The sequence below is a fragment of the Lissotriton vulgaris genome, chromosome 12 (assembly GCF_964263255.1).
Source record: "Lissotriton vulgaris chromosome 12, aLisVul1.2, whole genome shotgun sequence".
In the NCBI taxonomy this organism is placed as follows: Eukaryota; Metazoa; Chordata; class Amphibia; order Caudata; family Salamandridae; genus Lissotriton; species Lissotriton vulgaris.
In genome coordinates this window covers 515,691,545-515,713,589 of record NC_141700.1, presented here as the reverse complement: position 1 = coordinate 515,713,589, position 22,045 = coordinate 515,691,545, and the positions used below count along the sequence as shown (strand labels likewise).

The 22,045-nt window shown below is 44.9% G+C and overlaps 1 protein-coding gene across 7 annotated transcripts in view; it reads left to right on the top strand.

Annotated features, from left to right (window-relative positions):
- MTSS2 (MTSS I-BAR domain containing 2) overlaps positions 1–22,045 on the top strand; it is a 320,542-nt gene that overhangs the window by 149,021 nt on the left and 149,476 nt on the right. For all 7 annotated transcript variants that reach the window (XM_086945290.1, XM_086945292.1, XM_086945291.1 and 4 more), the window contains exon 2: positions 17,880–17,941. In XM_086945290.1, coding sequence (XP_086801416.1) covers positions 17,880–17,941 — 62 coding nt within the window. The remainder of the gene's footprint in view (positions 1–17,879; positions 17,942–22,045) is intronic.

The window sequence follows — 22,045 nt, the reverse complement described above, 5'->3', positions numbered from 1 at the left end:
CATGACTAAGTCAGAATAATTCATTGGTGGGCCAATGCTCCATGAGTGCTGTCTCTTACCCAAAGCCATCTCCGCTTGACATATCTCGGGGTTGTTTAATGGCTGTTGGATGGGTAGCAAGGTGCTTCTACAGCTGCTGCGCCCACATTTAACCTTACATTACTTTTTGTCATCAGATGCATCTCCATCTTTAAGCAAGCATCAGGGATTCCAGGTGGGGAAAAGTAGGCATTGTTTATAGGTCATACACTGTCATCTGTGAGACCTTTTGTTAGTTTAAAGAGGGCTTAGATCCTACTCATTGATTACAGTCAATTAGCTTATCGTTGCTCTTATTTTGTTGCTTCTCTATGGTTAGCTCATGCCAGCATCACTTTCTCTTTGTGTGTTTATCCTTCCCTTGGAGCATGGCCCAAGTACTGCTTCCTTACCCTGTGAGTGTCCTTTCGATGCATGTTCTTTTGGCCCCTGGCTACTTTTTTCTTCTACTTGTATCACTTCATAAGAGTACATATGTTTAAAGACCCTCTCCCTCCTGTCGTTCTTCCGCCTACCTCTCCGTGTTGTTGCTTGTCGTGTCCCACCCACTTGCTGTTGTCCACTGCATTCCTTGCTCCCTTCCACCATTGACCCCCTTGACTCCTGGGTTGCTTGCCCTCATTTGCTCTCCATGGTGTTGCTTGTCCCCTCTCACTCTTCTCGTGCTGTCTGTTGTTCCTATCATGCTTTATCTGTGTTACCTCATTTACACTCCCACCCTTTGTTTGTGTTACTTCCCCCCCTCTCCCTCTGTTCATGTTTCCTTTGTTTTTTTCTCGCCCACCCTCTGTCCGTATTGTTGTTGGTCCCCTCACTCCCTCCCTTCTTCATTCATGTTATCTGTGCCCCCCTCTCTTCCACCTTCTGTCTGTGTTGCCTTTGCCACCCCCCTGTCCACCCTTCTCCTTTATTAAAACAAGCATTGGCAAAGCCAATACGTTGCACCTATGCGATACCGATTGGCTTTGTTAGTGTTTGTTTTTGCTATGTACCTGCTGTGGGCTGGAAGTAAATAAAATAAAAAAACTTCATCATGCATTCAATGCTGGTTTCCTGTTAGCGCTTTTTTTTTTACTTTTAACTGTGCTGCGCAGCAGCCGTGCTGCTGTATTACATAGCTTAAAAAACATTGACAAATTCACAAAGCCAGTAGATCTTGCATAGGCGAGACCTATTGGTTTTGCCGGTGCTTGTTGTTTATTTGCCCAGAATGTACTCCGTCAGACCAGTGGTCAGGGCGTGGGCAGTCTGGTCCTCCTTTCCTGTCAGTTCCTCAGTATCTATGAGAGGGCCTCGCCGCTGAGGCCTGTCTGGGGCTTGGACTGCAGGAAGCCTGCGCCTAGCACAGGAGCTCTTATCGTCACAGCAGTGTCTGCCACTTCCCTTATCACCGTCTGCCCTCGGATGGTTCCAAGGTCTCTCTGACTCACTCAAGATGTCTGTCTGGGCCACGAGCTGCCATCGCCTGAAGCTGTCAGCAGCGACGTCACAAGCGTGCCAAAGGAACATGAGCCCCTTGACCGCTGCTTGACTAGTAAAATGCAGCAATAATCAGGGCTCAGTGGGCTCCTCAGACATCTGGGCTCCGGTGCTACTGCACCTGCTGCTCCAATGTTAGACACATGCCCAGTTTCAGACTGTTAGGATAAGGAAAAGCCTGTCAGGGTGGTGGCCATTAGTATCGGGAGGATAAAGTGGTAGAGGGAGTGTAGGGTGCAGTAGGGTGAAATCCTGCAGTTTTCACCTCAACGCACCAGAAAGTAGTTTCATTAAAACCGGCGGAACCCTTCCTCAGAGGCTCCAATCACTGATGAATGACGCAGAGCCCGGGCCAGCTCACTCGGGGACCACGCTCACGAGCACATTCCCCTTTCCATTCTTAAGTGCAACATGCTTTCATTTATTTACAATTATGTATTTAAAAATTGTTATCTTGTTTTTCTCGAAAAGAGTACTGCACTGAAGTCGGGTTTTGAACTTTGGCAGGGTGTACAAATGTATAAACACGAGCATTTATTCAGACTGAATACGTGCTAAGCACCTGTGAATCCCTTCAGCACTTAGTGTGCAGCAGTTCAAAGCTCATGGCGTCCACGTGCTACCAACATTCTAAGAGGCACCATCAGCACCATAGAGGCGTAGCCACTGTTTTTGGGGGCCGGGGAGGTGAGTAAATTGTGTCTGGCGACTACCACCACCCACCCGCCCCCTGAGAACAAGTCGTCCGTCGCCTGCCAGACCCCAAGCCCCTCCAACCCTCCCCCATTCCCCCAGAGCACGTCGTCCGTCGGCCGACACCCCCGCTCTTACCTTTCCCTGGCTAGGGTGACCAACTGGCATGGCTGCAAATTCAGGACAGTGAGTCTAAAAATTCAGGACAAAGGGTCAAAATTCAGGACAAAAATTCAGGACAGAAGGTCAGAATTCAGGACAAAAATTTGGGACAAAATGTACATTTTACCGACACATCAGAGAAGGTCGCGCAATATTACATAAGTAAACAGAGAACCAACACAAGTACAAGTCAAAATAAGGTTATATCAGATTGAGAGAACCTTGCACTGCATCTGTTGTGTGCCGGAGTGAAACTTAAATACATGCGTTTGCTTATTGGATGCACCTGGGAAAGATTAGCCAAAATGAAACCTGCACCCCTCTGAGCTTGGTCCCTGGTGAGGTGACAGGAGCCCATAAACAAAAACACTTTGCCATGCCCTGGGCTCCACAGGAGCAGTTGCCGCTGGTTACATTTGAAAGTGGTGGGTGTAAAAATTTGTGATGAGTGCACGGTGGCGAGCACAGCCTGAACGTCATTAGGAGGGTTGGTGGTGGTGGTGGGGGGTTCTTCCCTGAGAAAAGTTTGCAGAAAGAGTGGGCAAATGGTGCCTTTCCAAGAATATTTGAGAAAGCAAGAAGGTTAATAAAGCAATTGCGAAAGTGTCGGTATTACATCAATAAGGAGATTTGACGTTGGGAACCGCTTATTTAGTATAGCCACATAGCTGTTAGCTTGTCTGACATGGCTGCCCATCTCTCTCTGCCCTGGCTCCTCTCGAGCCCCAGCCTCTGTCTTTCCTCCTGCCAGGCCCTACTGTTTTTTGTGCTCTCCCTTATCTCCACCTAGTTCCTAGACAGTCAACCCCTTGTGCTGCCTGTATTCCCTCGGTTCCAGTATATTGTTTGTGTGCTAGAAGTCTCCTGTGCTATTGTTTGACACCTTTACATTGCTCGTATGCTCCCTTTCCACCTGATGCTCTTTCTGGGCCATCAGCCTCCTGTGCCTACACACAGGCATGCATCCACCTATTCTGGCCATGGGCCCACCATTCGCCGTCTCTTTAGGTCATATCCACCACCAACATCCATGCATTCCCCTGTCCACCCACACAAAGTCTGCATGTATCAGTCCAACAATACAACTGCTTCAATCTCCCCTCAACACTGTAGACACCCACAGCTTTGAACTGCCTACTCACCCTTCTTTACACAGCCATCAATCCACATATTCATCCAGCTGCCATATAAATATGACCGTATGGGCACTTATATGTGTTGTTTGGCTGAATACATATCTAAATACATTTCTCTGTGTGTTTCTGAGTGTATATGTGCATCTTGGTATTGTCTAGTGCATATGAGGAGCTCAGATGTGTTTTTTCTGTTCATGCAGTATACAACCATGTTACTGAAGAACATTCAACACATAAACCTAAACAAGCCGCACCTATTGGCTTTGCCCGTGTTTATTGGTAGTGTGCCTTAAACAGTAACCCCCCTCTTATGATGTGTGTTGTTTGTAACAAAGCAACCAAACAACAATGCTGTTAAAAATAAAAATAATTAAAGGAATACATTCATTTTAATAAAATGGGGAAGGAATGGTAAGTGACAAAAATCACAGGTATAATGCTAAAATATACCTACCTACACAACAAGCAAACATGTTGCAGGTTACCAGTATGTTTTCCAGTAGATTCATGAGAAGAGTTGGATATTGCTCCCTGCTGTTGGTACGAGAATTATTCCAAGTAGCACACACAATGGTTTAAGATGTCTCCTGTTCTGGCAGAGTGCCAACCTTACATCTTAGGAAATCTCCCTGAAGTCATTGTAAGCAAAATCCAACGTGGCCCAAGTCATCATTATCAAGACAGAGCTCTTCAAAAGGTTGCCCTATTCCAAGTACAAAGGAATACCTGTGCCTTCTAGAACTGATCCCAACAGGGCATACCACAGACAAAAAGCATGTGCAATGCAATAAGTTTCGCATTTACGCGAATTTGAACTATTCACATTGTAAGTAACAATGCCTTTTCTTTTTGTTTTCGTTTTAAAACATAAATGTAAGGCATTGTCATTTATAATGCCAATAGCTTAAACTCGTGTAAATGTGAGACCTATTGCATTGCAAATGCTTGTTAGTCATACCTCTGCTCTTCCAGTCGTCCACTGAGTAGTAGTTCCACTACACCCTAAAAATGCGAGTAGGAGGTACAGCATAAACTGGAGTATATAAAGCTTCACTGGCCCTGATTAACTGAAGCCATTAATGGAACCCCTTAGCTTTAAAGATGAAAGTGGCATTGCAGTGGCAGCTGGTAACACTCACTGAGCAATGCTGCTGCACCCACGATGGATCCCTGAGAAGAGCAGTGAGTAAAAGAGGAGGCCCAGCAAATGCGGTGACTGGCCCATTATCACTCTGTATGTGATAATTAGGCCAACATACAGAATGATAATGGGCCTGATAGCAGTCTGTGCCAGGTCGGGGAGGGGCTGCCACAGGCCACTGATCACAGCAGGAGTGTGAGCTGACAAAAGGCGTCCGTGAAAGAATCCTTCACGGACAACGGACAAGAGGCCCAAATTACGGGCAGTCCGTGAAATTTACGGACGGTTGGTCACCCTATCCCTGGCCCGGGTGGCAGTCGATCTACCTACGTCACTGTCAGCACGTTCCATGGTGGTGTGGCACGGACGGAAAGTAAGAGAACAGGAACTGTTACCACCGGGCGGGTGACGAACCGGACGCGGTGTGAATTGGGGGTTCTGTAAGAAGGAAAACACCACATATGTTGAAGTCGGGCTGAGGGCCGGGCACTAGGTATATTTGGAGTGAGGTAGGGGTTGGGTGACGGGTATGTCTTTAAGAGGGTGAGCGCAGGGCGCCTGGTTTATTTGGAGTGAGGTTAGAGGTGGGGCACCAGGTCTTTTTTAATCTGGGCGGAGGGAGGGCACCATATAACATGGTAGGGCACTAGGTATGTTTTCATTGGGACTTCGAGCAGGACCCTAGGTATGCTTTGAACGGGAGCTGTTTGAAGGGCACCAGGCATGATTTCAATGCTAGGGGGACAGTGCATTTGTTGAAGTAGGAAGGGGCAGGAAGCCAGGCATGTTTTCAGTGTGTCTGGGGGTATGACACCAGATGGTTCTGGACGGGTAGTGGGCAGCACACCGGGCGTGGCCTAAATGCCGTAATGGCCAAGACTCCAGTTTTTTGACACTAGGTGGATCTTACATGGGACTGATGGTCTTACATGGGACTGATGGTAGGGTGCCAAGTATGTCTTTTAGCAGGGCTGGGTGGAGGACTCTAGGTATTTTTTAATGGGGAGAGAGCAGGAGAAGTCTGCATGTCTTGATTTGAGAAGGGCAGCACCTTTGCTTAATATGTGTCTTGGTTGCAGGTAGTGGGCACCGATACTTGTTTGCACTTGGGAACGAGAACTTATTTTTCATCATCACATTTTGATCACGAACAATAAAGAGAAGGAAAAGGGAGAAGGAAGGAAGAGAAAGATAGGAAAACAGTGATATAGGGAGAAAGCAGGGGTGGAAAAAAGAGCATTTGAGAGTGAAATAGACTGGAAGGGTAGAGGGGTAGAAGCATGAAGTGGAATGAAGACTAGGAATTTTTTTAAAGCATTGGTCAGGGGTTATGTTTCACAGAATACAAAGTGTGTCATTGCTATAATTTGTCAGGATCTAGACCACCTGAGCAACATGTCTATATCACTGTAGATAGTTTACAGATGAAATTCATTACAGGGCCACAGACCTCTATTTCCTGGGTATGGCTATTGTTAAGGCACTTAATCTCACAAATAAATATTACCTGCTCTCCCACTCTCTCTTCTAATCCTATCAATGTGTTAAGAAAGACCTGTTAAGAAAGACCCATAGTTAAAAATCTTGGGGTTTGTGTATTTCTGAATTTTTTTCCATGCAGGTAATTGACCTGTCAATGGTGATCACATGGTTGATTTGTTTTCTACACATGAATGGACTTTATTTGGTACTGTGTCTAGTTAAAGGTTAGTTGTCATTCAGGAACTGCCATGTTCCATTTTGAGTCTTGTAAGCTTTGCACTTCTATAAATGAATCCTCTACCCTTTTAGGGCAATTGCTGATACAGGACTCTCTAAGAAAACTGTCGACTCAGTGGTCAAAGTAGGGGGTCTAGTTGGAAAGATGCTCACAATCTTTTTACAAACACAGTACTCTTACTTTAAAAAAAAAAAAAAAGTTCCTAAAAGGTTATTAGTGGCTTTCAGGTGAATATTTAACTGCCTAAACTACAGAAGGATAACTCTTCTATCTAAACCATGCAAGGTGTTCAAGAGAGTCATCCTGAACAGAATGAAGGAACAAGTCTACGCTCAGTTGTGATACCAGTAAGCTGGCTTCCGCAAACATATATCCTGCAGAGACCTGATTGCAACACTGCTCATCATCATTGGGCAGTCGATGGAATGGAACTCCCTCCTCTATGTCAACTTCATCGACTAGGAGAAGACACCTAACATTGTAGACAGAGAAACCCTTTGGAAACACTTCGCCACTGCTGTGTGCCATATAAATTCGTAAGAATCATCAGGAACTCTTGCGAGGGAATGACCTGCAAGATTGTCCACGGAGGCCAACTTACAGGATCCTTCTAAGTGAGGACCGGAGTCCGTCAGGGTTGTTTGCTCTCACCTTTTATCTTCCTGCTGATCATAGATTGGATCATGAAGATATCCATAACCGGGAGAACAAAAATGGGATCCTCTGGACGCCTGGGACTCAGACCGATGACCTGGTGTTTGCATGCGACCTGACCATACTCTCATACCCATCTGCAGATGCAAGAGAAGACCAACAATGTTGCAGCCACATCAGCACAACTTGATCTCAACATCCACAGGGGAAAAATCAAGATCCTGAAGGCTAACCCAGCCAGTACAACTGCAGTCACTCTTGCAGGGGATGCACTGAAAGAAGTTAAGGCTTTCACTTACCTGGGCAGTGTCACCAAGCAGGGTGGTTCAGACGCTGGCATCAAGACAAGAATCGGCAAAGGAAGGGCTGTCTTCATTTGGCTAAAGATGATCTGGAGCTCCAAGAACCTAACACTGCAAACGAAGAACAGGCTTTTTAACACTAATGTAAAATTGGTCCTACCGTATGGAGCAGAAACTTGGACGACATCAGTGACCACCACCAACAAAGTCCAGACCTTCATCAACGCACCTGTCTGAGGAAACTCTTCCAAATATGCTGGCCAAGCACCATCAGCAAAAATAACCTATGGCAGCATACTTCCAAACTCCCTGCTCTTGAAGAAATCCTGAAAAGACTCATTCCCTCCACAAGCCGCATCAAACAACACCAAGAAAGCCCTAACCTGGATCCCTCAAGGGAAAAGGAAAGAGGAAGGCCAAGAAACACCTGACACCGAGGCCTTGAGGTGGACTGCACAGAGATTACATCTGGAGTCAGACTGAAAGAAAAGCCCAAGACAGATACAGCTGTAGAGTCCTGGTTGACGGCCTAGACCCCAGGAGTGCTAGTAGACATAAGTAAGTAAGTAGTCAGGTGCATCTTGCTGAACGACAAGAGAGTGAGTGTCCTGTACTGCAAAGCCAAGGAACGAAACAGAGAGAAGAAGAAACAAGTCTTCTTAGCAGGGTGCCTGCTATTTGAAAGAAATATAAGTGTGTACAATTGCTTAATCAGCAAATTTAAAGGTTGCTTGACAGACAGTATATGGTTTTAATTGATGGAGTCACTTGAGGCTTCATGGTCACAAACATGTATTCTTTTTGAGAGGTAATGTAAGAGTGTTACCAGCTGAGTTCTGGAGTGCATCCGTCTAATGGAAATTTATAATGAAAGGTTTTCACCAGCTATAGTCTGATTGTGTACTTCTAAGCATATATATTTTGGAAACCCTTTTAGCTGAGTTTGTTAATCTCTTTGAACATTTTGTGGCAGCCTGTCTTACACTGTGTGCAATACAATGTTAAAACAATACCTGGCTTATTCACAGTGCTTTCAGTTGCAGGCTGGCATCTCGTAGCAGTGTAAATAAATGCACATCTTTAATCCTCACTGCGCCAACCAGACCTAAGTCTGTGACTGTCTTGTTTCATACACAGACATCTACGGTACAAACGGAATTTTCATAAAATAAAAGATTGCATTTCCCACTGATGACTTTAGCTTACATTTATTTTTCATTGATGGTGTGCTTGTTATAATATGTATGTATTGGTAGGTAAAAAGCAAACAAATGAATGGGAGAATATTTTGTTATTTTTAGCCATGTCTCTGTCCCCGCCCCGTCACTCACTGATCCCTCCACCAATACAGTCAGATAGATTCACTGTTCCCGTCGTATTTTATGCACTTCAACTGCTGGGTTTAATACGGCTGTGTACAGTGCACCTGCCTGCCTGTTACTGTAAGACCAGGTTACATTAAGGTACGAAAGAGCTCTTTGGCATCAGAGACACAGACTCAGCGCAGTGTAACGTCACGGAAACCGCGGTAAGTGGTACAGCCGGATATGCACACACACACATACAAACACACATTAAAACACTTCATATTGTTGGTATACACAACAGACATGAGTGCACCTGATGAAACAGACACAGGCCATGTGGCGGTTTCCAGGGACCTGGGCTGGGGTGGGGGTTTTAGGTGGCCAACATAAAGAGGCAGAGAGTCAGCTGTGTTTTGTTTCCATATCCCACCAGAACGTGCCTGTAGAAAGTCGAAGACAGTGATGTAAACTAAAGAAGAACATCATTATAAAATGACGAAGCTGTGTAAACAAAATAGAGCTATGTGACGTCGGAATAAGAATAATATATTATATTGATCTTTTTATAATGCCACAACTTGACTAAGATCCCATTTTATCAGCTGTGAATTTATCACCATATTAATCCTTTCTGGTATTCCATAAGGGTTTATACTATAAAGAGATTATAACATTGGATAGAGCCTTTATCCTGCAGATGCAGATGCTGGGTTCTGTAACTGTGGCCTTCCAGTGGCTGGAGGTTCAGTTCGAAGCAGCAGGCCTACTGCATACTATAGATACTGGTGACTCGACTAAAGAGGCCGTTAAATAGGAGGAACATTGATGATACATAGTATGTTGTCAGCTGAGCCACCATGGGTTCTGTGATGTCAACCAGAGAACTATTGGCTATAAAATGGTTTTCCACAATAACTCTTTGTGGGAACCTTACCTGGGATAGGGAAGACACAGTGTGTCTTGTTTGTACACTTTTCTGACTTTCAAGGATTTCGTACTATCATGTGCCAGATGACAGTTAAATATTGGCAATTAGAAACAACTATTTGCGAAGCCAGTAGGTCTCACCTATAAAATTTGAGTGCTAAGCAATTGGCTATACCAATGATTGCTTGTAAAAAAAATATTTAAAAAAGAAAAGAAAAAAACAAAATACTGAATGAAAAGCAAATATATTAAGGTATCCACATTGAAGTCAATATATTTCTACTCTTTATAAATGGTATGTTTTTGTTTTTTACAAATTTTCCAAAGCTAGCCACACAGAGGTTAAAAAAAGTCTCTTGCATCTGATTATTCTTAAAAATAAAGAGAGGGCTTCTTGCAGGTACTTAGAAGATAACAGCTGTCTGAGTTTGTGATTAAGGAACTTTCCGAATTTGCACCAAAGCCCTTGCCATTTACTTTCCCCATAATTATTAAGTGAAATTAATGCTCAGGCCATTTGGTGCTCTGCAATAGCCTGTCCCACCCCCCAATTTCCCAGTGGTATAAATGCTGCCCTGGTGTGTCAAAGCCTGCACCTTCATGCTGCACACATGAGATAAAAGGATACCAACTCAAAAAAATCTGCTCTTTAGCTAAGACTGGCAAAATATCACTGTTGCTGTGCGTTTACAGATGAGCTGAGGGCAATGGTGTGGCAACATCGAGAGCCTGAGAGGGGCGGGAATGTGAGGTAGGAATTAGTATATGGGGTAAAAGAACAAGAAAACACATGCACTCACATGGAGTGCTGATGTGAACGGTGTGATGATACAAGTATTCCAGTCAAAAGGATGGTAAAGAAACGATGCTCCTAGTGAAGACAAAAGACAAAGAGGAAGGAAAGCCATTGAATAAGACTAAAGCAAATGAGATTGACAAATCCAACAAATCATATGTGTGGACTGACCCAGAGCTAACTATAAGTATTGGTATTGTACAAAATAAGTCTATAGCAACCAACAACACAATCTGTCTGTAGCAAGACCTAAAAGTAGTTCTCTGTGGACCTACTGTTTCCTTTTAACAGCACTCATTATGTTTCTCTATAAATTGGTTGGAGCTTGAAAGTTAGAAAAGTAGCGTTCCCCATGTTACCCACAGCCACAATACCACCTTTTATTAAGCTAGAGGTGGAACCTGTCGATATGGACCTTTACAGGGAGGCTACTGGCTTTGCCGATTCCCAGCCAAAGCTCTCAATAATGCACAGTAGAAAGCGAAGATGCCTTCAAATACAACTTTATTAGCTGACGACAGACATCTCTTCACGATAAGAGACGGTGATAGCACCTCTACATCGAAGTTAGAGTCCCTCTGAGCTCTGCGCTTTTTTTATTTATTATTTATTATTCAATTTTGCATAGTAAATCAAAACATTCTCCATTACATCATGTTCTATTACATTGACCGTGATTACTTTACAATGATTCATATTGGGTATCTGGATAATCAGTTCGTCCCACCCTACCATATTTGCATCAGACTTTTGTTTACCACCTCCTCCCGTCCTGCTATAGAGCCGTTCATCCGGACCGTGCCTTGTCCCTTCTGTTGTCATCATCCCGGGCTTGTGTCAGGGCTTGATTCCGTTTGTGAGGGTTCGCATATGTATCCTTAAATTCGTTCCATTTCCCCCAAATCTTGGTCCATTTCCTGGGGCATCCCCTGTGTGTGAAAACTGCCCATTCCGCCACCATCGCCTCATCTAAATTATTCCTCCAGTCCTGGGCAGTACATCTGTTCCCCAGTTCCAAGCTATGTTTCTTTTAGCAATTGTCATCCCCAATGTAGCCCAGGTTTGCAATTGCAGGTTCAAGTCAGTGGGTTCCCACACGTCTAGGAGACACCGCCTTGGGTTTGGCTGAACCTCTGACCCTCCCACCTGTGATATCACACACATGATTTTCCCCCAGTATGTTTGTATCCGTGGGCATTGCCACAGTATATGGTAGAATGTACCTGTGAGTCCACAATTTCGCAAGCACCGTGTGTCCAGCGCGGGGCCAATTTTATGTAGCGTGGTGCTGGAATAATACATGCGGTGAAGTATCTTTAGCTGTATTAGTTTGAGTTTGGATGGTATTGCCCCTTCGCGTGGTGATGCCATTGCATCCTGCCAGTCTGAGTCTTCCATGTCGCCCACATCCGTCTGCCATCGCTCCCTTAAGGCCGTTGTTGGGTCAGGTAAGTTATTTATGACCTTACGGTACGTCAGGGAAATAGCCTTCTTGTCCAAGTGGTCAGTGAGGAGTCTGCCTCCAAGGGAGCGGTCTCCGGTAATTTTGTCTCTTGAGGAATGGCACTTGTAAGGGCGTGTCTGATTTGTGTGTATCTATATAGTTCGGTCCCTGCTAGTTCATATTTCTCCTGTAGTGTTGCATAGGTCACCACCTCCCCTTTGGACCATAGGTCCCCTATTTTACTGATACCAATGAGGTCCCATTGCTTGATACCCTTCGCTCTGGACAAGTTACCTAGTTTCTGGGTCTCCCATAGGGGCGTGGCCTGCATCAGTACTTCCTCCCAGCCTAGCGCCTGTTGCGCCACAAGCCAGATTTTGATTGTGTGTGCTGTGGGGCCTGTAAGTGTAGTCTTTCTTTTGGTGGTGTAGAGGGCTCTCATTAACTGGTCCGCAGGCAGAACAAATCTGTCCATCCGAAAGGCTGGTTCGTCTTGCGGTGCATGTATCCAGTGATTTATCACCATAAGTTGTGACGCCCAGTAATACAGTTTTATGTTAGGCAAGGCAATCCCTCCGTCATACCAACCACGGGTCAGTTTGTGTTGTGCTATTCGCGCTGTCTTACCGTCCCATAGTAGAGCGGAGACCTCTCCTTCAATTGCTTTACATTTTGTGGGAGAGACCAGGAATGATGTGTTTTGGATGGCATATAAAAATCGAGGCAGGGCCATCATCTTAAAGAGGGCAACCCTGCCCAGAAGTGTCAACGGGAGGGACCTCCAATGTGTGACGTCCTGTCGGAATTTCATTAGTGGTTTCATGAAGTTTTCATCTACAAATAATGTTTGCTATGTCATAGCATAGATTCCCAGGTATTTAAATCCCCGAGTTGTGACCTGCAGCTCACATCCCTGCGGAAGCTGTGGTGTAGGGCCGTGCATCACATAAAGAAGCGACTTTGTCCAGTTAATTGTGTATCCTGATACCTTCCCGTATGCCGTGCACATATTCAGCAGGCAGCTCAGTGATCGTGTCGGGATGTCAAGTATATCAGCACATCATCCACATAAAGCGAGATGCGGTCTTCCCATGTTGCCCCCCATCTTATCCCTCGGAGCACCTCGTCTTGTCTTATCCAAGTTGCTAACAGCTCTAGTACCAGCGCGAACAGGAGAGGCGACAGGGGGCAACCCTGCCTTGTGCCCCTTCCTAATGCAAATTCCCTTGAGATACATCCGTTTGCCACTACTTTTGCCAAAGGGGCTGTGTATAGCAATTTAATCCAAGCACAGAATTTTGGACCAAAAGCTACCCTCTGGAGGACAGCAAACAAAAAAGGCCATTCAACAAGGTCGAATGCCATTGTTGCGTCTAATGAAAGGATTGCTGCATCCTCCTGTATGTCCGATGAGCTCTGCGCTTTTAAGGCATTCTATAGTAATCAATAACTGCGCTACCCTCGTCCTCAGGGGCTGTCTTGAAGTCAACTGTGTAGTGGCAATGTTTGCATTACCTAAGAAGCCTACTTTCCCTTCGGCCAGGCTTCGAGAGATTAACAACTTGGAACTGGGGGAATAGTGGAGGAACCCTTGTGAAGATCGATGATTCTCACCAAGGCCCTCAGACAGCGTTGTCGAACATTGATGGCCGGAAGAGGAAGTTTTTGGGTCTAAGTTACACATATTGAACACCAGATGTTAAACAGGAACTATGTCTACAATTGTAATAATGTGAAAAACGCTTTGTCTAAAACAGTGCACTGATCTCCATCTCACTTTGGCGGTCACAGGGGTTGCTGAAAAAGAACAGTCTAATGTATTCATGCTTTTGCAGCTGCAATTCAGAGGTGCCCTTCTAAGGCAATTTTAATTCCTATCAGACAGTCACAGTGGAGTGGACCATGTTTTTTTATGCCCTGGCATGACAGCGCAGCTGTAACCAGACAATTATATGAGCATCACTAGAGAGGGGCTGTGGCACCGCCCACACGATGGGAACCAGGAGTACATGTTTTGATTGGGCGAAAGTTGCGTACTTCAACAAAACAAAAGGCTTCCCTCCAGGTCCAAGCTGCAGTGATCACTTTGTTTATTTATCCAGCTGCCTAAGCTTGAACTTTCAGAGGCACGCATATGGCATTGGAATGCCATTCAGGTGTCTTAGATAACTAGAAAATGTATATTGCTTTTCTCTGGCAGCAGCAGAGATGGCAGGAGTCATTAACCTACATGGATTTTTTTAGGTCTGGCTTGACAGTGCAACTGTCACCTGACCTGTTAACCTACACCAATATTTTTCTACAGTTCTTTGCTTCCACACCAAAAAGTATATACTCCCGTGCTATTTACCTGTAATGCTTCAAATTACCATGCAACATTAGATTAAAGCGAGCCCAATTAGGATTGACAATGCTTGTTGCAGTTTTTGTGACTCACACAACATGGTATTTAGGCATCTGCATGATTACTAAGCCGTACGTAAACTTCCACACAAATAAAACTTTCAATTAGGAAGCAGCTGATTAAATGTTTGGAATGCGCTATCGATTACCAATATGTATCTGCTATTCATTTGAGAAACTCTTGCTGGTCTTATTGTACTTTATCGAGTTGTTTTTGTAGCTTTATTTTTTTTTAGTGTCCACCAATAGGGCGTAGCGTTTCATTAGATGACTCTCCGCAACACTTTCGCTTGCAAAAGAACAAAAACACATTTTATTCTGTGAAATAAAATATCCACTCACAGCCACACTTGCGTCTTAGTGCAGGGACAAGAACTGGAGCATTCTGAGCTTCCATCTCCCAGGCAGCAATACCTAAAACCAAACACCCTGATTGACAACATGCAATCCCATCCCTCTTTGGCTCAACATTCTGGGCAAACCAGGTAATCACCCTGTAGCCAGCAGGAAACAAATGTGTCGAGTCTGATTCTCGTGTAAAGCACTCTAATACGCTCTGACCAGGTTTGCACTGTAAAACAAAACTGCAAACAAACAAGCATTGGCAGAGCCACTATGTCAGTTGCAAACTTCTTGGCTTGATCAATACTTGGTTTGCCCTGTTTTTGTTAAATTGTATTGTTGGGGAAGTGGCCGAACCATCATCAGCCTTACCCCAAAAATTGTGGCTAATACTAAAAATATTTTTCTTGTCTCAAAAAGCACATTTGCCATAGTGGTCACCGATACTGAAGGGAACTACTTTGGCAGAATGCCGTCCCCAGAATAAGTTAGTCAATGGCCGAAGCGGGCTGGCTCTTTGTGGCATGCTGTATGCTATAGTGGGTGGAAAAAAGTGAGAATTATTCAGTGGAGGAGATGTGGCTTAATGGTCAGAGCTGCTTGCTTTGGATGTGGGGAACCTGGTCCGCGTTCTCGTGTTGGCTCAACTTCCTGTGTTTCTGGACATTAATATACACATACTTTTAGTAAAATCACATGGTTGTGGCTAACACCAGAGCTGAAAAAATCTGATAGTTGTACAGATAACAATGTAGGCCAGTAATGAATGACAGTGGGTCTGGCTAGTAGGTAAAATACTGAATGGCCTGTCCTCTCCTGCAGCAGTGCTCTTGAAGACAGCAGGTTCTGCCACGGGTTTGGATTTAGAGATTCTGGTTTTATTTCCAGACCTGTTTCCTCGTGAAGGCACACTGAATGGTCTTCTGGCTCTGAGAGTATTAGCTTTGTTTAGTGAGCGCTTTTTGAACAAGACATTCTTGGGGTCACAGTTCCAGTGGCGACCGCCACTACCAAAGGGCGGTGGGGGGGGATGGCGAGTGTGTTAATAATAATTTTTAAAATGTACCTGGCGCCGCTGGCAGCCTCCTGCGTCACTACTGCTGGCCTCTTCATGGGTCCCAGAAGCCCCTGTGACAGACTGCAGCACAGGGATTGGCCAGAGCGGGCAGGAAAGGCGCTCTGCTCAGGTCATTGAGCAGAGCTGGAGAAACCTAAGTGTGCATGTGTGTTTTTGTCATCCTGAGACAGACGGGCAAATACACATGAGCACTTAGGGAGTGCACAAGCAGTTCTCCTTCACCCTTCCTTGCCCCGCCCCTTCATGCACAAGCTTGCTCAGAGCCGGCAAACAAAAAATACAATGACGCTACCCGAGACATTTGGAGCCTGTTAAGAAATATTGAGTGCCTTGACACCTATTTTCGAAACCCAGTTCCCTGATGAAGGCTAGATTATAGCCGAAATGCATTGGATAATGCCCTGGGTATATGGCTGGATGCCACAATCATGATTTAAATGAAATGTATATAATCAGACACAAATGGTTATACTGATTGAATTGAAGGAATAAAGAAATTCTGAATACAGAATACATTGACATTGAACGCTATTCTTTGAGCTTTATGTTGATGAATTTTTACAACCCTTTAGGGAAAAAGCTGTGACTAGGGGACGTCACCCAATAAATCTGCATGCTATTTGGTGCATCATAGAGTGAGCATCCTTGCCTTTCACAGGCGATGGACGCCTGTGCAGTACACAGGAAATGAATACATCAGCACGACACAGGTAGCAAGAATATCTCTGAATCACACAATGAGTGAATGTCTCTGCACTACACAGGAGGGAATGTCTGCGTCACAGAGGAGTGGAAGTCACGCCATCACCGAGAGAGCAAATGCCTTTGCATCATAGAGAAGGAAATGTCTTTTTATCAAATAAGAAGTGGATACCTCTGCAAGACACAGGGAGTGAATGTCTCTACATAACACAGGAATGACTGCATCACAGAAGAGTATTCACTGCATCACACAGGTAGTTTATGCCTCTGCACGAGACCGGTAGTTAATATCTGCATGATAGAGTGAGTGAATGCATCACATGAGAGTGTTCACTGCATCACACAGGTAGTTTATGCTTCAGCACAAGACCGGTAGTGAATATCTGCATGATAGAGTGAGTGAATGCATCACATGAGAGTGTTCACTGCATCACACAGGTAGTTCATGCCTCTGCATGACACAGGGTGGTAATGCTTCTGCCTCACAGGGAGTGAATGCTTCTGCACTACACATGAGTGAATGTCTCCATCACAGAGCAAAGTTAATTGCATCACACAGGGAGTGAATATCTATGCACGCTAGAGAGGGAAAGGTGTCTGCATCAAACAAAGAGTGAATGTCTCTGCATCACATAGAGTGAATATCTACTCTACTCCGTGTATGGATTTTGGTACATCATGCAAGGAGCGAATGTCATGCCTATAGACTGAGCAGTAACTGAAGTCTGCTGCAGCCGAAGACTGAATGACTCTCTAACACATACGCAACTAAAAACGTCGAAGAGTATGGGATGGGGAACAGTCGGAACACTGCGGTCTAAACCACGAGTGTTCTGACTCCGCAAGCCCTACCACGCATGCTTTAACCACGCATATGCCTTAACCAGGCAAGGGATGGACCACACATCAAAATCCCCCCTCACCCAAGAGTCTTGGAGGGGGGATTCCATCGTGGAGCTCACCCTTACTCCACTGGATCCATGTTTCAGCCTCAGTTACATATAAACTGCCATGCGTGACCTCTGTATGCATGTTATACTATGTTGCATGCGTTTTACATAGCAGACACTCACCAGTCACTCGAGTGCCGGCCGCTTACATTGTCTGCAGTTGTGGGTTTGCCTTGGGGGGCGTGTGGACAATCATGCCACGACCCTGTGAGTGAGTGTGATGTGGAACGAGTGAGGGGTTTCCCTGCGGATGACGAGTGCCTCCAACACCATTGATTGATAGTACATCTAGTCACTGTATCCCACAGCCTCGGCTCGGATCAGCTCCCAGAGTCATATCTGCTCCATGAACAGAGACCTGCTAACCAGGGAGAGATTTTTGTTCCCAGGGCCAGTACTCTGCAATGCGTCGCCCATTTCTCCAAAACGAGAGATAGAGAGATGCAAGCCAGCTCAGAGGCGTCTCTCTGTTTGTCAGCATGGCTCTTCTGTGATAAAAGCTTGGCGGGCTGGGATCAGTGCCTAGAGGTTGTTCACTGTGTGGATTGAGCTGTGTACATGATCTCACTCACACTCACTCTGCCCCTCTCTCTCTCTCTTTCAGAGCTCCTATCCCATCTGGGAAGACTTCAACTCAAAGGCTACGAAGCTGCACTCCCAGCTCCGGTGAGTACACTCCCTGTTATTGACGAATATTGTAATTGCATTTATAAAGCGCTTACTAGCCCTAAGGAGGCGTCGAAGCGCGTGACTCTTCCACCTGTGTCTTGTAGCCAGTGAGAAGTGAATCCCTGTAACTTCAGGTCCTTTGTCTCCTGAGCAGTGGCTCTCCCTGGAACCACGCCTCCTTTAATCTTGGAATCCTAGAGAGTGGGGACTTCCTGTGATTCCTGAGGCTGGTCAGTTGCAAGGGTCCGTGTGCCCCTGTGTCCTGTAGCCGGCCAGAAGGAGCTGCCCCCGTAACTACCGATGCGTAGCTGGCGAGATCGGAAGGTCACTCTTTGGGTGAAGAAGTTTTGGATTCAACAATTTCACAATGAAAACGGTCACTGCCCATGAGGCACAGGACCTAGGGTTACAGGGGAAGTCACTGCTCAGCAGCCACATGACCCCTCGGTCCATAGGCACAGAGGGAGCTTTAAAATAGGCATAAAGAGGGAGAGGAGAGAGGAAGAGTGGGGATGGATGGAGAGAGGGGGGAAGGAGGGGGCAGTACTGGTTTCAACACTTTTACGAGTGCTGTTTTTGATTCCCAGTCTCGCCAGGATAGCATAGCTCCTCGTTAATTTATCAAATCCAGCACCTCGGCCTACGGATGACGCCCCTGTTTTATTGTTCCCTTTTAAGTTGTTGATTAGAACAGAAGAGGAAAATCAGGGATGCTGATTCGGCAAACTGTTTTCTATTGGCTGGCTGCAATGCCAGGTTCAGGTATACCGAAGTGAAATGTAAAATACGCCAGCGTAACTCGGCGAATTTCCCATTACGCTAGTTATGCGAAATTCCGAACATTGCCGCCAGTACGCCAGCTCACATAATTATGCACCATGCGCTGTACAATTTTACAGAAGTGGATGGCAATAACAAGAACGGCCAGAACACGAGTTGCTGTTTCTCAAACCACTTTTGCTCTTCGAGGTATTTTTTTTACCATGAAGTGTGTCTTCGGGTCAAATATTGACACCAGGACGAATGTAGTGCTAAAATATAGGCTACATAGCTGCTTTGCACGTAATTTTATATAATTTTGCATCAGTTTCCTGAAATTTCACATAATTACGCAGGAACAAATGACACGAATTTGGCACAGCCTTAGTTCAAAGCATCAGGACTGACACCGAGCGTGTTATAAGTGAGGAGGAGGTCTGCGGTCTCAGGGTAAGCTTGAAATTAGATTAGGATGACAAGTTGTGATCCTGTAAATCTACAAAAAGGCCAGGTGGCCAACATTTAAAAGTGCTCAGACAGATTAGACTTCTCCCAGTAGGCAAAGCTGGCCGGTAATATGGTACATGAAGCCAGTGCAGTTAGAGAAGGAGATGGAGCTTGTGTCCGGGTTGCAGGGAAGTTAGTTAGGCTTGGTCGAAATAAAAGTTCTTAATCAAGGCCCTGTAAGAATGGCCATACCTGGATTGTACAGATGTAAAGCCTAGGGGGCAGATTTACAAGCCCCTTGCACCACTTTTGCGTCACTTTTCCCATGTTAAAAATGATGCAGAAGTGGCGCAAGGCCTTGTAAATAAGCCAGATGGTTACTGTCCACCCTGATGGAGAAACTTCAGTATGCACTGGAATAAAACCAATTCCTACTAGCTGAGGCGCCGAGGGGGGGGGGGCCACCAGAAGAAGGTACTGATCCTTTAAATCGAGTACAGCAATTGTTAAACCTTTAAGGTTTAAATCTTTTTATTCTACATAAAAAAGGTTAGGCGAGCAGAGCCCATATACAGTATGTCCTCGTCTCCTCCTTTATGCAAGAAAAGGGCTGGAACCCCATCCACCTTGCCATCTTCTCGCTGCTAATAATATCCCAGTGGTAAAACATAAGTGCTGCTTGCGAAGGAGCCAAGGGGTTGAATAGGAAAGCAGAGGGGCAGAAAATAGCAAATGTCAACACTACGTAAGAAGCAAGCATCTCTTCTCTAGACCCCATAATAGCCCGAATCCCGAGACAACCTCCGCCCCTCAGGCCTAAGAACCTGGGGGCTCATTAGAGTTTAATGGGCTTTAATCCTTTCTGCCAAGGCAGTGGAGAGTCTACGCATTATCACTGTGGTAGGCTCTATTTGAGCATATTCAGCTGCCACACGGAGAAATCCCTACACAGCATTGAGTGCTGCCACAGGAATAAATCCCCAGCTCGACATTGAGTGCTGCAATGCGCCACGTTTCAGTTAATTTGAGCGGATTACACCACCTGCATTGAATTTGCTCAAATAGCGCCTACCACAGTGATAATGCGTAGACGCTGCGTTGTGAATTCCCACCATAACTAGACTCCTGATTCTATCCAACGTCAGGATTCCAATGTGCTCACTTTTACGTCCTGATGATGATCTCAACTAATTGAGATCGAAACGTCGTCGACCAGCTTACAACAAAAAACTTCCTTTAATTGTTTTATTTTAACCATGGACTTTTTCAGTTTCGGTTTGAAAATCTTTATTTCGGTTGCGGGACCATAAAAGACAGCATTTCATGTCAACAATTAAAAAAAAGATTTGGAAAAAAAAAGATTCAAAGAAAAAAATACATTAAAAAAAGAAGATCTTTCATAATTTGTCAATGACCACAGATAAAAAAATACATTTAATTGAAGTTTTAAAAATTGCAGACGAGCCCACCACATTGCAGCAAGAAATCGTGAGGTAGCAAATACTATATGCATACTAGTGTCATGTTTTAGGAGCCTATGCACATCTGTACAATGAGCTGCACCAAGATTCTAACATAATTGATGTAGCTCTCTTCTTCTGATCTTGGAATATACTTGGCAGACAAAAAAAACATGCAGTTCTGTTTCCTCGGCTGGACCACAGACGGGGCAAGCCATGGGAACATCTTTAGACGATTTTTTAACAAATGAATACAGGGGGAGACAGCCATGTCGAAACTGCAGGTAAAGTTTCCTAGCTATGATTAGATGTATAAAATCCAAGCACGGCTCTAGTTGGTAGATGGCTTTTATATCCATAAACTTGCGAGTCACAGAGCCGATATTAGGGTCCTCTGAGATATTGTCAAGTTTTGTCTTCCAATACCTGGTGCATAAATATGTGCGCGTGACCCTGATATGGGCAATTAGAGGACTCACCCATAGCTCGGTACAGCCTATCTCATTTAGGCTTTTTCTTAATGTGCATAAGCCAAGGTAACTTCCCTGCCCCCAGTAGGTTAAGTTCCTCATGCAATTCGGCTGCTCTGTACTCCGTCAGCTCATTTGTTGCCCACAGACGTCGCCAATACAAGAGCGGACGCCTTGCAATATCTTGTGCAATAGGTCTCACCCCCAGATCCATGAACAAGTGCAACAGGGGGGAGCTTCGCGGGAGCCCTATCAATTGCCTTAGAAAGTTATTTTCCACGTGGGTAATTGGCCTAAGATTCGAGTGCCCCCAAAGTTCAGCCCCATAAAGAGCTGAGCTTCTGGCCTGTGTCTTATAGATCTCTATAACCGGGCTCAAGGGTTTATGGTAGGACTTTCTGAAATGTTTAGCCATTGGAGTTTTTACAATGTTGTCAATGCAATGTTTTCTTTTAACTTCACTATCACCTTGTCACCACGCACTATACACTTGTTTGTTGAGCACCGGAACTAGCATATCATTTATGATATATCATTTATGGAGCTAATAAATGTTATATTGCATCTATAGTGTCTTCAAGCATCTGTCCTATAAATACTTGACCACCATTTTTTGGTGTATCTGGACTCAACCCTAACACAAGTTGCTTCAGGCACACACCTCCCTTAGGACCCCTAGGGCCACTTTAGACCATTGTTACCTATCTTAAGCATTCACTACCACAGGTCTTAATATTGGGGTGCCCTTGTTCATCATACATATATGAATTTTGTAGGCGTGAGAAATACTGCACACTCCATACGAGGTCATGAAAGGTAATATAGTCGCTGAGCCCTACTGAATTAAAATGATGTCATCAATCAAAAACTTTTAAATAAATAATAAAATAATCGTAAAAGGCACAGCAGAGAGAAATAATTAAACACCCTCCAGCTAAAAAAGATGTTATTGTAAAGCCAGTATT